This window comes from Arabidopsis lyrata, assembly GCF_000004255.2.
Source record: "Arabidopsis lyrata subsp. lyrata unplaced genomic scaffold ARALYscaffold_7, whole genome shotgun sequence".
Lineage (NCBI taxonomy): Eukaryota > Viridiplantae > Streptophyta > Magnoliopsida > Brassicales > Brassicaceae > Arabidopsis > Arabidopsis lyrata.
This window is the reverse complement of record NW_003302549.1, coordinates 3,248,354-3,263,038: the sequence shown is the minus strand read 5'-3', so window position 1 is coordinate 3,263,038 and position 14,685 is coordinate 3,248,354. Positions and strand designations below refer to the sequence as shown.

The 14,685-nt window shown below is 33.4% G+C and overlaps 4 protein-coding genes across 4 annotated transcripts; 1 reads left to right on the top strand and 3 right to left on the bottom strand.

Annotated features, from left to right (window-relative positions):
* Positions 1–273: 273 nt before the first annotated feature.
* LOC9303253 (transcription factor MYB3R-3) lies at positions 274–1,706 on the bottom strand. Its single transcript, XM_002867135.2, has 2 exons — positions 1,312–1,706; positions 274–1,199 (listed from the first exon to the last, which is right to left on the bottom strand). Exons 1-2 carry the CDS (start codon positions 1,469–1,471, stop codon positions 607–609), a joined length of 753 nt encoding a protein of 250 aa, XP_002867181.1. The 5' UTR covers positions 1,472–1,706; the 3' UTR covers positions 274–606.
* A 1,224-nt stretch (positions 1,707–2,930) lies between these two features.
* Positions 2,931–5,055, bottom strand: LOC9303252 (ABC transporter I family member 10, chloroplastic). Its single transcript, XM_021019779.1, has 5 exons — positions 4,619–5,055; positions 4,264–4,350; positions 3,826–3,954; positions 3,617–3,739; positions 2,931–3,364 (listed from the first exon to the last, which is right to left on the bottom strand). Exons 1-5 carry the CDS (start codon positions 4,883–4,885, stop codon positions 3,152–3,154), a joined length of 819 nt encoding a protein of 272 aa, XP_020875438.1. The 5' UTR covers positions 4,886–5,055; the 3' UTR covers positions 2,931–3,151.
* Positions 5,056–11,379: 6,324 nt separating this feature from the next.
* LOC110226127 (putative defensin-like protein 233) lies at positions 11,380–12,867 on the top strand. The gene is given in 4 exon segments (XM_021016780.1): positions 11,380–11,385; positions 11,439–11,448; positions 12,626–12,681; positions 12,684–12,867. Coding segments are annotated over 4 exon segments (240 nt in total). The 3' UTR covers positions 12,852–12,867.
* Positions 12,868–13,444: 577 nt separating this feature from the next.
* Positions 13,445–14,647, bottom strand: LOC9303250. The gene is made up of 2 exons (XM_021016494.1): positions 13,968–14,647; positions 13,445–13,858 (listed from the first exon to the last, which is right to left on the bottom strand). The coding sequence occupies exons 1-2, from the start codon at positions 14,124–14,126 to the stop codon at positions 13,718–13,720; spliced, it is 300 nt and encodes a 99-aa protein (XP_020872153.1). The 5' UTR covers positions 14,127–14,647; the 3' UTR covers positions 13,445–13,717.
* Between the last annotated feature and the right edge of the window lie 38 nt (positions 14,648–14,685).

Below are 14,685 nucleotides of genomic sequence, written 5' to 3'. Positions count from 1 at the left end.
CTGGACATTGGAAATAGATGACCGCAGCAAAGCAAATAATACATGCGTTGGTTTTAAGCAAGTCCGTAAAACAAGGACGGAGAAAATGATTAATCTCTTTGCCCAACACCATGCAAGTACTTATGTAGTGACGACGGTCTAATGCAACTAACGCACTAAAAATATCATATGAAATGTGCTTTCTGATACAAGCTCCCATTTAAATATATACACAATTACATTGACATATACTAATACACATCTCTTCTTTTTCTTTCAGTTTTGTTAACATATGTATATATACACTTAGGTTAGCATATCTTTGTGTATTACGCTTTACATACGTACGTTTTTGTTACATGATCCTGTATGAAACAATAAACCATGCAATGTGATAATATAGACAAACTATCACATATGTTTGTGTATTCACCAATATTAAGCGCATGCGATACACATATATATACACACCTATACATGTACGATATATATTTGAATGATATAGAAAATGAGAGTTGTATAATTGATAGAAGATCCATATGAGAGTTTAAGGAAGCAAAAGGCTGAAAATGATGTCTAACCCTAATGATAGAAACCCTTAAAAGCACTGAGTTGTGATGTTATAACCTAAGAAGCTAATCCAACACCAAGAAAATCAATGAAAGTAACATCGTTCTTCTCACCATCATCTCCAATGGATGGTCCATCTTCATTTGAAGTCTTCTTATGATCTGGTGTGGCTGCATGAAATGTGTAATTGTGATCATCCACCAACTCTTTCGACTTTCTCCTCTCAAGATAAATTTCGTGGCGTACGTTAGAGACAGATGAAGATCCAAATTGATCATTTATAGGTGCTGAAACAAAAGAGTAAGGCCAGAGATCGTGACTCTTATCCTTCCGGTACCTCCATAGCCCAAACTGGGATCTATTAAGCCTTGTAATACTAGAACTAGGGCTCAAAACATTATGCCAAGTTTGGTTGAAAGTAGAAGTAGCCGTGGAAGAGAAGTTTTCGCGTTTGCGTCTAGCCATGATGACATGAAAATGGTTCTTGACAGCGTTGTCCGTCCTCCCAGGGAACAGTCGGGCTATGGAGGCCCAACGATTCCCCTGGATCCGATGAGCTTTAAGCAGTCTCTCTTCTTCTTCCTCGGTGAAGGGTTTCTTGGTGATGTTTGGATCAAGTTGGTTGTACCATCTCAATCTACAGCTTTTCCCTATATATGGTTCCATATATGTCACTCAATTATTAATAAAACACATCGATCTAATACGATACATATATACATATATAAAGGAAATATCAAAATATATGAATATATTGATTACCTGATCTTCCATAGAGATGTTGAGCAATGAAATTCCAGTTCTTGGGACCGTATTGCTCAACGAGTTGCCGGAGATTGTCGTCTTCAACAGGTCTCCAGTGACCTCTCTGGCAACTAGGCTTCTTATTGTCAAAACTGTTGCTTCCTCTAGACATTTCCATGGATGCTATCTCTATCTCCACCTATATCAAAACCAATTAGCAATTGTTGAAGAAAGAGATATAAGATAGATTAGTCTAAGGTGAAATGATAACAAGGATGAAATTAATACAAAGAAGAAGAAAAACAAAAGGGAATAAAAAAGAGAGGGTTGGTCTTGGTTCTCTTCTCTTCTCTAGGGTTATAGATGATAAGTCACTTTTCTTCTTTTTACAAGACACCCTCTCCTTTTATATAATATAATTATTATACCCATCTCAACAAAAACTCTTCTTTTAAAATGAAAACAAAATTATTTCTTTGTATTAGTTCTTGTTTCATAGAGATATGTACAACACATATACCAACATGAGCCTCTACGTACTTATGTAGTTTTCTCTGTATATATATATATATATATACAGGTTTGTCAATAAATATCGTTTTGAATCGCTCTAGTCCTAACCCGATTTAAGAGATAGTAGTAATTAAAAGAAGGAAACGATTTGATTTTCTTAGTAATAGATAATAATAGATTGATGAATGAAGCAGACTTTATATTTATAGCTCGACTTCGCGGTATATATGCATTTTACGAGGTAATTAAACTATTCGTTTTCAAAAAGAAGCTAATGATCTTGACGCTTCTGAACTTCAAACACCCATACTAACTCGATTTGTTCGCAACCAACTTGCATTGACGATCATTCTTATTATTTTTGTTTATTTTCCGACAATTATTCTTCTTTTTTTTCAAAACATGTTGATTCTGTTGTATTCCACTTTACTGTTGTTCGTACTGTCAAAGATGCAAGTAGTTGTAAAACGATTAAAAAACAAACGACAAGTCTTCTAAATATAGCAGTCATCGTCATTGGTTGCTGTAAATAAACATGGTATATGTGATAGATCTTAGACCTTTACAAGTTAAGCATAATTTAATATTTCTGTTACACACAAATGCGGTTAATTTAATATGTTAGGTGGTATTGTTTGAATGCTACTAGATTTGAGTATAAATCTAATGTGTTAACCATCAACCATAAGAATTTTCATAATATGATCTCGGACATAGAGAGAATATGAGACTAAGATATGGAATTTTGTGATTATAAGAAAATAAATAGATTTCTGTTACAATATAGTTATCACAGTGTATCTTCATTATTTATGTTATCTAAGTAAGGCCTCAAGCCTTGTGCTAATCACATAAACGTGAACTAACTTAATTTCTCAGCTCCGGTGACGAATCCACTCTGCCTTTGTTCTAGAATATCTTCTATTTTCTCAAGATTTATTACATTTTGGTAATAATAATACAAGTTACTAGCGATTACCGTTACCATGATTAAAGACAAGTTTTGTTCTGGTATTTCACTTTGACGAAGTAAATGGTATTAGTCAAAATAGGGGGCACACAACACAAAATTTAGACTTTTTATGTATATTATTCATAAACATAGAGTCACACATGCACAAAACTTTCTCTTGTAACTTTTTTCATGTTTTCTAGTATTATATAATTATACTAATCAATATTTGGGGACGTAATTACAATCTGGAGTTTTCTCCAAACATTCTTTATTTTCCCTTTGGAAAAACAGAGGTTTGAAAATTTTGGCAAATCTCGACTTTTCATGGCCTCTATATATGCTTCAACTTTTTCTTCGATTAAGAAAGAAAAAAATTCGTAACAGAGGAAGTTAAGAACCAATTTGATCAATGTAAGATGATTGTTTGGCTTTAATGAAATCTGAGATGGCGGCTGCATCACCATGCCTGACTACTCTACCGTTCTCCATATACACAGCTCCATCCGCATACTTGAGCTCCTCTAACCGATGTGTCACCCATAATGCCGTCACATCTCCTTTCTTTGCATTTATCAGATCTTTCACAGCTTTGATCACACCCATCTGCGGAACAAAAAAAAACCCGAGAAAACAATATGCATTGATTAAGAGAAGCTTATACGCCATAACATATCTCTCAAATACATTTCAAATTATTAGATACTATCTCAAATGTGCAAGTTACTCACTTCCAATGTCTACTATATACAACAAGATCAAAGTAGCTCAACACAATCATATTCTAGTTACAGAAGGGTTCTCTTGCAATAATAATCGTGTTTCATTAGCATTTTGTTAGACTTAATCAAACCTTACCTGGTCAGACTCATCTAGGAAAGTTGTGAGCTCATCCAACAATAGCACTTTGCAAGCTTCAGCTAAAGCACCAGCAATGGCAATTCTTTGTTTCTGACCACCACTGAGAGTTTGAATCGGTCTCTGGAAACAATACCAGAATCTACATTTTGGTAAAAGGAACTAGAAGACATAAACACCTTATGGTTGTTCAATGTACATAAACTGACCTGCATATAATCACGCATACCAACTGCCTCCAAAGCTTTAATCACCCTAGACTTGACTTCTTCCTGATTCATGTCATGATACTTGCCAAGACCAAATGCCACATCAGCTTCTACTGTAGGCATCACTACCTGCGATGAACAAGAACGTTCAAATGAGGCCAGAATGAGCGGTTTTACTTGAAAATCCAAATGTTACTAACTGATCTTCCTCAGAAGTGACAACAAAATGAGTCTTCTTTTCGAACAAAATTAAAGCTTTGGATTAAGGCTGTCTGTGATATGGAAAAAGATGCTTAACCACAAACCTACTCAACCATAAAACAACAATACAAGTCAGAAAGAACACCTGACAATACAGAAAACAAAGATGGGAAAAAGTAAGATCCTTTAACAAATAATCAAACACATTATTCACAATGCAAAAGCAAGAAACTTAACCTGGTGATCAGGATTCTGAAATACAAAATTCTTCGGCTTCTCCACAAAGACAGTGCCGCTGGATGGATTCACTACACCGGCTAAAATCTGCAGAGTTCCAAGCAGTTAATGTAGATAAAACAGTTTAACTGGCATTTCTTTCTCATCAGTCTTAGATACACATAGAAACAACATCCAAAGATTTGACTTCTCCCTGAGTTTCATGCTAATAAATGCCAAGATTAGCTATCAGTCTGCACCAGATTAAAGGATGACTTAAGAATAATAATAGTTCATTAACAAAAGCTTAAGTCTTTGCTCTGAAAATGCAATGTTTAAGGAAAAGAACAAATGAAGGAAGAGAGAGGATAAAGACCTTCAAAAGGGTAGATTTACCACAGCCATTGGGACCAAGAATCATCCACAATTGTCCAGAAGGAATTCGAAAGGAGCAATCACGGAGGATAGGAACAGATATTCCTTGTCTTGTACTAACGGAGAAACAGAGATTCCGACACTCAACGGCGACATTATCGGAGAATTTGATTCTGTAACTACCGGATGGAGAAACACTCGATGATATAGAGCAGCGAAGAGGGATGAGACGAGGAGGAGATGCTGCAAATAAACACTGGCCATTCATTTTCTAAGGATTTGTCAAGAATTCGCTGTTAACAATAAGACTAGAAGTTGCAGCTTCCTTCTTCTTCTTCTTCTTCCTCCCAAAACCATCAAAAAATGTTTCGTCGAATCGATTACACACAAATTATGAGCAACAGAGAAACCGTAATCTCTCGCTGGTTCAATCCAAGCCAACCCGGTTTTCGATTCGATATCACGCGGTTCGGTTTGATAAAGCTAATAATTCGTAATTATTATGGATAAATAACTTTACCACTTTAAAATTGTGATTTGAATAGACTCAAAAAAAAGTTAACCATAAAAATTATTTTTATATGAGAGAAAAATATACTCCGATTCTGCCGATCTTGTTGACTTGGCTCCATCCTTATGTTTTTTCTTCTCAAATTTATCGGAACAATTATTTTGATGTGTGGTTAGTATATATACTACGAGACTACGAGTGTATAATTGTTGACAAGTGACAACAATAGAAAATATTTATCACCAGAGTTGGACAAAAATTAGTTATATTCCTCCAAGTAATAAGATAATATCTATCAATTTTTGAAACATGAGGTGTACCACTTTGTTTATGGTTTTTTTCTGTTTCATCTGTTTGATTCTAAGACCATCTTCAATGTAGAACTCTATATCTTATTCTAAAATAGAGTAACTTTATTTTAGAGGAAAGTTTCTCTCCAATGTATATCTCTATTTTTTACTCTAAAAAGGAATATTCTTAGAAATATTCTATTTCTATTTTATATACTAATACCTTTTAATTATATAATTTACAATTTGACCCCATATATTATAGATTTGCAAAATTCCCATAAAATATATTACATCATATAACAATAACTAGGAGCGGTCTCCGCGCCCGGCGCGGGTTGTAGGGATTTTAATACCATTATTAGTAATGAACAATTAATAGTGTTTAATCATAATATATATAATAGAAACATAAATGAGAAAAATGATATATTTAAACAATAGATATATTATTAAAATAATGATAGTTGCATAAAAAAATGCAATAAAAAACTGGATTTTGGTTGATGTTGTGTGTCATGATTTTTTCTCCACATTGCCTTAGTTTGGTTCAAAGGTGATGTGTTTAAGCATGTTTTTAATATGTGGGTTAGTCACTTAAAAAATAGACCACTCGTTAAAAACTGGTTTCGTGGGGATAAATTCAATCTGATGAATGTTGTCTATGCACTTTTGCAATGGAGTCTCGAAATCATCTCATGTTCCTCTGTGAGCGCTTCCGAGGTGTGAAATTTGTTTTTTTCTAGGCTTTATTCTCGACAAAAGTTGTTTTGCTCTTGGGCTAAGCTACTTTCTTGGACCTGACGCTCTTCCTCTCTTGAGACACTTAAATAATTGTCCATTCATCAAAGACAGGCTTCTTGGGAATAAATTCAATCTGATGAGTGTTTTCTTTGCATTTTTGCAACGGAGTCTCGGGATCACCTCCTGCTCCTCTGTAAGCTCTCCCCATGTGTGGAATTTGGTTTTATCTATGCTTTATCTATGAAAAATATTAGTTTAAAGAATATAAACTGTTATAATTGAATTTTGAAATTCTTTCAGGAAGTAGGATAATAAACCAGACGTGTTCTTTTGTTTCGAGGTAGTTTTGTCATTAATCATTAAAAATTAATTCGTCTTCTATAAATTTTGGCTTATCGTTAGAAAAATGTAGTGGTCATATCATCGTCTGTGTGATTTGATTCGCAAAATTAGAATATTCTCAAGGTGTTGACCTACATATATTAATATGTAATTGTGTATATGTTGTGTAATTTTCAAATGTTTGTTTTAAATATGTTATTTTGGTTTGATTAGGTGTCTTAAGGAGAACTACTGCACGTACATGCAATCAGGTTCTGTTCAACCCTACATGTCTAGAGTTTTGGAGGATGTGGTATTTTTTTGCTGGCAAGGATCACACATTTTGCACTTGAGATTCTGAGACTCCGTTGCAAAAGTGCAAAATGTGCTTAATAACTATAAATTTTTGTGATCCTTAACACAAAACGACTCCGCATTCCTGCAACTTTCAGCACACATACGGTTTACTTTTCATTATAATACTAAAAACAAACAATATGTATTAAAAATATATGTTGTTAAGTTTTTCAAACAATAAGCTGAAAACGAATTAGGGTGTATTTTGAATGCTTTTCAAAATAGTAAAAGTCAAAATATCATTATAATTTTAAAAAGTGCACTTTCAAATATGAAAAAATGAATAACATTTTTTCAAATTCAAAGAAACACTCTTATTCTTTCATTTTGAATTTGGAAATAGAGAGAATGTTACGTCAAAAATGTAAACTAATTCAAGAACCATAAAACAATCCGACCTTATTGTTCACAATAATGATTAGTGAGCTAAACTAATAATCAAACCTGTACTTTAATGGATCAAACAATAATCCACAAACAAAAACCTAATCATTACGTTGCAACAAAGGTCCATAATATATAAACTGGATATTAAAATAAATATGTAAAAATAAACTTGTCAGCACCAGACGCATTCAGTCATTTGTTTCTTGATAATCAAGGAATCAAAATAATAATCTATGACTGAATTGAACTGAAAGAACATATTTCGTATGAATTTGGATATTCTATAGTATAAGTTAATAGAAATTTCACCTTTAGATATATAAATTTAGTTGGTGTCGATTAGTCGGTTGGTACTTGCTTTCCCATTCGTATTACACGGGTAGATAAAAATCGTTGACAAATAATACACAACGAAACGTGCTCGTCTCTTTACAGTACACCAACGTGCTCCACCTACACCATCGTGAAAGCTATGTTCTGGTTCGCCGATATCAACTCTTAACATATCAAGTCATCACTGTCTCCTCCAGGAACAAACCAAGTTCTCCACCTTTACACAAACCATTTTTTCTATGGGAGATGGACACTTTGACACACTTTTGCCAACATTTCTTAAAATTGTTTTTATAAGAAGTCCAATATTACCCACCACTCTCTATCTCAATGACGGTTAAGAACATCCGCTTTGAAACATGCTTCTCGTCTTCCTTCACCAAACCATCTCACGATCGCTCTCTTCTTCATCTTGAAGCCCAAGCCAATATCTCAATGTCTCAAACTTCTTATGTTAACCATCTTCATTACCTTACCTTCCTCCTGATTCAAGCACTTCTTGCAGTCCTGTCTCACTGCCACATCTTCCGCTAGTTGGTACAGTACCAAACAATTACTGTTCTATCTTAGCCATGCATTTCTCGAAGAGCTTCAATGTTCTCCAAGTGTAGTTCATGATCTTCTTTCTTTTTTTTTTAATCATGCACATATGAATGTTAGTTCTTAGTCAATATACCATCAACAATCACAACCAAAAACAAAGAAAATCCAGATATCAGATATGTCGAAAGTGAATCCAAGTATATGAGTAAATTCCATCTAAAGAAGGAAATAGAAACATACCTTTAAATCTCTCTCGGGTCCAGCTAAGAAACTTGATTTATTCAAGTTTGTCGCAGACAAGAGTATTTACAACAGCAAAGAGGCCGCCTTCTCCAATCCAGGATCCAACCTGGAGTAGTTAAAGACCAAAATATATATTTTAGAAACATGCTCACGTAACCTATTTTGCCGCTAAAGTTGCGATCAGTTTCCTCCGCTTCAAATTCTGCCCAAATCTGCAAAAACGAAGGCCAATTTCAAATTAACTATATTAAACATAGAAAACCAAAAAAAAAGAGCCTAGACATGAACCAACAATAAAATGATAAAAACCGAGACCGAAGAGATATTAAGCAAAACGGGAATAATGGAATAACTTAATGAGATAGGAGTAATAGAATCTCCTCATCCTCCTCCTTCTCCCTGTATATGATGGTGATACTTGCAAGAAGAACCAAATTTACATGTTCCTGGTCCATAAAATGCTATCTCAAAGAAAGTAATCAAAGTGAGAATTTTATACACTAATTATAGTATTGTTGATGAAAGTTAAAACCAAAGTGCATCAATGAGTACCTGACACACGTGCTGTACCATTATCTATAGAAACTTTGCAGCTTATATTATGAGAATTGACATACAAGACCTAAAAAGTGAAACTAAAAACATCAATGAGAGCTTCCAAACAAAAACTATTTGAAGTTTTACGATACAATGTTAACGGACTATTTTACTTGTGCTGAATCAAAACTCACCTACCTGCAAAATTTCTACGGTTGGCTGGTTGGTATGTGATATAGAAGAAATACCGAAATTATTTTCTTTCACTCTAGGGAGAACTGGCTCAGCTACTTCCATGGAATAGAAAGAACATTTGGTGAGATGTGATAAATTCCCCATGGTAAAGCTCATCTGACCAACTGTTGTTGATGGGTTGAGGAACTTCAGTGCTTAAAGAGATAAGTTCCATTATGAGCAATCCCTGTTAATTTTCAGAAAATGATCAAAAGTTGATCTAGAGTCCAAGATATATGCAGGACTTAGGAATAGACAGTACCTTTATCATTACTTCGCGTATGAACATCTCCACAAACTCCTCAGCCATCTTCTTTGTGATCATATCAATATGGCAAGTACCAAACCTTAGAGACCACACATGAGAATCAACTATTGAACTTTTGTTTTTGGGTCTTACCAAATGTAGAGACATTCCAAAAATTAAATACAGGGATGCCACCACAAACTCCAGCATCACTTGAATCTTCCTTAGAGCAAGAGAACTATACAAGTGACTCGGTACCTAGCTTGGTATAACATCTCAGAGATCTGCTTGCATTTACCATCTCAACAACAACGGCTACCTGCATTTTTCTAAAGTTTTCTTTATAGATTCCAAATTACAAGAGAATAAATTTCCCAAATTTACAAGATTTAGCATTGTCACACTCACCATTTCCTTGTACGACGATAAAAGCTTGATTCGATAAGCACTCTGAACATAGAAAGACTTAGTTTGTGAGTTAAAACGAAAGAGATTGAACGCATGAGAATGAAACGAAAGACGAAGAGAGTATTGAAATGCAACTTTTCACCTGTTGCTTAGACAGCTTCTTCAAAGCGTTCTTCTTGATATCAAACATGTTACTCGACACACCAAGCTCCATCATTGGCATATACCTATTGCCATGGAAAAACATAATATTAAGAATCAATCTTCTTACTCAAACACTCCTCAAATCACCAAAGTGAAACCAATTCCAAAACGATTGCTTTTTAGACGTTCTAAAGCAGAGAAAAAAAAACATCAGTGAGAGCTTCCGAACAAATGAAATCATAGATTCTGTTTCAGCGATATCTAATAAACTACTTTTCACCTATTAACAAAAATACTCCATCAAAATAAAATAAAAACACATAGGAAGAAGAAAAAAAGAAAGACAAACACTTTATCAAAGCCAGAGAGAAAGAGAGGGTTGATTACCAACTCGAGTTTTGTGGGTCTCGACCCGTACCCGCAGACACCGTTCTTAAGTAATATATATACAATTGGTCGTTCGGGATACGATTCACTTCCACCACCGTTTTGCAACCCTAACCGCTACATCCAAGCTACAAACGCCACATTAAAAAAACAAAAACTTTCAATTCACACATAAACCCTAATCATACACTAATCTTAAAGAAGACAAAGAGTGCCATTAACGTTACCGTTGATGCTGGTCACGTTTTCTGGGGCGGTCCATCCGTTACCGTTGATGTTGGTCACGTTTTTTGGGGCGGTCCATCCAAGTAATGAATCCGACCGCAAACCATCATCGCCGGTGCCACCGTACCTGAGTGGTCTACTTTGAAATCAGACCGATTGTGAGCCGTAATATTTCACGTTTTTCTCTCTACAAACCTACTTGTGTATGCAAATTCATCCTGCAATCATACGTAATGTAAACAACATTAATATTTTTATAAAAATCGAGCCATAAATAAATTACAGAAGAAAAAAAAACAGGGGTTAGTTGTGATCTAAAGGTGACTACCAATCCAGGTATTTATATAAAATTAAGAGGCGGTGTAATATCTACAACAAAAAAAAGGAAGATTTATATATTTTTTAAGAAGCGAATCTATATCATAAAAATTAATAATTTAAAATTGTCTTATTCAATATTATACATATTAATTTTAAGTAACGTTTCATTTTATTTTAAGATAAAGATGGAATAATAACATAACGATTTAGATTTACTACTATATCTTACATTTGTTTAGATTTTCCGTCATTATCGACATAAAATATTTAAAAAATAAAATTTTATTAGAGATATGAATCAGATTTAAAGAATATACGTAGGATTGTTTTGATATTTTTTGCCAATATCTACTTATCAAAAAAGGAAAATTTAATTTTTAACTCATAATTATCACAAACGATTGGTTGGGAAAGAAAGAAAAAAACAAAAAAAAAACGGAAAACAAAACGAAAAAAAAAGAAAAAAAAAGGAAGACACACGACCATTTTCCGTCTCCTTCTACGAAATCCCACGTTTTTCATTACGATCAATGGAGGTTAATACACTTTCATCGAGTCTATATTCATTATTCGTGCATGATCCAATCAGATAATTCAAGGTAATTTTAAAGAACACCCTCTTTTATTAGCTTGAACTCTATGGTGCAGGATAGCATCAATAATTCAATATGATGGTTTGAAGACTTGGCATGGACAAGATATTAATTAAGAGTCGTCTTTCCATCATGTCAGATTCGATCAAAAGATGATGTTCTATCACTAAATTGTCGATTCTCTCTGGTTATATGCTATATTTTAGGTTTTCAAGTCTGGTATGTATATTAAAAAGTTTACATGCGACGAAGAACATGATGATGAGGTACGATGAACATCTTCTAAATTGGTACGTAAATTACAATCGATCCATTTTTTTTTAGGTTTTCTTATTTTTTCGTGTTTACGAATATTATTAATTTTAAAAAATGTTACAATCGATCCATTTTTTTTTAGGTTTTCTTATTTTTTCGTGTTTACGAATTTTATTAATTTTATAAAATGTAAATTATATCAAATATTCACTTATTAGGGTTATTTATGTAATTGAACATTAGTTGATATTCGACTTGATTTAATAGAAGGTATTTAAGTAATTACGTAAAATCAAGGACTCAACAAGAGCCGAGAGTCCGACACATCAGCAAAAACACTTCTCAAATATTGTTATATATAGATATAACATTACAAATTTTATTTTAAATAACACCATTAGAATATTTTTCCCACATATGATCAATTAAAGCATATAAATTTAAATTTAGTACTTGTTTGCTTGTTAAGTTTATAAAATTATTTTAAATTTAGTACTTGTTTGCTTGTTAAGTTTATAAAGTTATGTGTTGTAATTGTTGTTTATAAAATGATTATATGTATTAAATAAAAAGGTTTAAATTTGAGGGACTAAAGTATAAATAAAAAAAGTTGAACTCAAAAATAGAGTTGAAAATAGAGTTACTCCATATATAGAGTCAATCTGCAGAAATCTCTATTTTAGAGTCAATCCCAATTATAGAGTAGGGTTGGAGAAGAATTTTGCATTTTTACTCTAAAATAGAGTAGGGTTGGAAATGCCCTAAACCATGTTCAAGGTAGTATATAATTTCCTTTTTTATTGATTGTTTGCTATCAAAAAAAAAAAAAAAAAAAAACAGCTCTAGAACATGACGTAATTTAGAACTATAGTATTACTAATTTCTTATATCTATAACCTAACAATTTGTTTTTGTTGATAAAAATTAGAGGTAGAAGCTGGAGCACCTCCCCAAGACTGTTGGAATCTCGTCACATTCCCTGGAAAAAATGTGATTTTCACGGGAAGAAGAAATGCTTCAAAGAAATGGAATCAAAGTATCAACAACGTTTTCTTCAGTGCACATGTAAAAACTTAAAAGAGGAACCCAAATCACCAAAGGACCAACATGACTGCATTTGTCAAAGAGCTAATCCTTATGATTGTAATTCCTAATCTTAATTTTTTTAGAAATTTCAGCCATCAATATTAAAATATATTTGGTAGTTAATAAATAATAAGAAAACTACGTACATGAGTTTTTGACTTTTTGTTGTTCACGCATAGCTTGAAATTGGTGTTAAGTTAATGTGGTTGTATCAAAACTTCTTCTTTCGTATAACCGATTTCAGTGATGTAAGAATAATGTTTGTCGTTTTCCTGTTTCAAGACTGTTTTTTTTGAAAACATATGAAGACTGTTTTAGTATTTCCATTTAAGTTTAAACTCATCTAGCTGTTTCATAGAAGACCAGTCCACTATGTAGCACCACGGTGCGTTCCTACCGGAGCCGACCGGATAGCCGATAGGGTTTATCAAAAAAAAAAAGTTTAAACTCATCTAGCTGTTTCATAGAAGACAAAAAAAAAAAAAAAAACGTTTTCGTGTATATGTAGCTTAAACTTCTCACATTCCAAATTTTCAATCACAACAAAAGACAACAATTTTATTTAGCATGTCTCGCTACCAGTGTTTTTTGGATCGGATTGATTTTGGTTCAGGTGAAAGAACATGTATTCAAGACTTCGATACCATAAAGCCAGTCCATGAAAACAAAAAATTGACTTCGATTATTAAATTTACTATATATTTTAGTCACATGCACCTTCATATCTATGTTCTTAAGATGATATGACGTTCTAAAATCTTTCAGATTGTGCTTCATAATGGTTTTTCCTTCTTTAATAGACCATTATGTAAAATATATAAGGCTTATACAACATCTAAATATCCAAGTATTCAGATATTTACAAAAAGATCCAAGGACTACCATAGGAAAACTGAACATCAAAGAGACAAAAAAGAGTTTACAAATTACTAAATTAGAACGGAGCTGTAGCAATGTCCCAACCATGAGGACTCATAAACATCATCCTTTCGTCTTCATCATCATCATCCTCATCCTTCAGATTAATGCATCGTCCTCCTCTTTCTTCACTAGCTCTTAAACTCTCATGCGTCTCCTGCTTTTTTTTTTTTTTTTCATCACATCATCCTTTAATTAACGTTACAAAGAAAAAAAAGAGAAATTCAAGAAACCCCAAGAATTAATCAAGAAAATAATTAATATACCTTTGTGAAAATATCCATAGCTTCCTCCATTGTCTTCGTCTTCATCACATAAATTGCTTCTTCTCGAGCATTTTCTAATTGATCGAGATGCAACGTCATGGGCTCTGTCTCGATCGAAGACCTCCTCTCTAACATGTCCATTCTCTTGCTTACTTCCATATCTCTCAGACTTTATAGCTTGGAAACAAAACAAAAAGTGTTGATGAATATCTCTCACAGTCTATGATTGATTCTATATATAAGAAGAAAAGAGTGGATTTTCTAAAATAAGTAATGAATCTTTTAGAAATAATCTCTCATGTTTTTTATAAGTAAGTACGATGTGGGGACGTAAGTAAGAGACAAGAAGATGTATCACGAAACGTGGCGTGGTGGGGCGGATCACGGCGGTGGATTGAGAAACACGTGGCGTGTGAAGAATGGTGATGGCTATGCACGTGTCGTCGGAATGGTTTGTAAGATGGCTATCAAATGCGATTTTTCGATTTGCATGAAGACCGTTGAATGTTGTTGATAGATAACGTAACGAGAGGGTTCTTCTTCTACTTCTTCCCACGATCTTTATTCTTCTATTTATTTTTAAATGGAGTTGGTCGGCGTGATGAGATATTTTCGTTTCTTTTTAATAATGATACAAGAATAAGTACGTGGAAAGTTTTTGTTTTATGTTATTAATTAACAGGGACATTATGGTGTGACGGTCATCCGTTTTGGACTC

Bases quoted from the DNA above. Each gene is read 5' to 3' on its own strand.
- LOC9303250 (XM_021016494.1), bottom strand. From the start codon at position 14,126: ATGGAAGTAAGCAAGAGAATGGACATGTTAGAGAGGAGGTCTTCGATC. The intron at 13,859-13,967 runs GTATATTAATTA...AAAAAAAAGCAG, and splicing joins CTATGGATATTTTCACAAAG to GAGACGCATGAGAGTTTAAG.
- LOC9303252 (XM_021019779.1), bottom strand. From the start codon at position 4,885: ATGAATGGCCAGTGTTTATTTGCAGCATCTCCTCCTCGTCTCATCCCT. The intron at 3,955-4,263 runs GTTAAGTTTCTT...TGTTCATCGCAG, and splicing joins TTCAGAATCCTGATCACCAG to GTAGTGATGCCTACAGTAGA. The intron at 3,365-3,616 runs GTAAGGTTTGAT...TTTGTTCCGCAG, and splicing joins TCCTAGATGAGTCTGACCAG to ATGGGTGTGATCAAAGCTGT.
- LOC9303253 (XM_002867135.2), bottom strand. From the start codon at position 1,471: ATGGAAATGTCTAGAGGAAGCAACAGTTTTGACAATAAGAAGCCTAGT. The intron at 1,200-1,311 runs GTAATCAATATA...AACCATATATAG, and splicing joins ACATCTCTATGGAAGATCAG to GGAAAAGCTGTAGATTGAGA.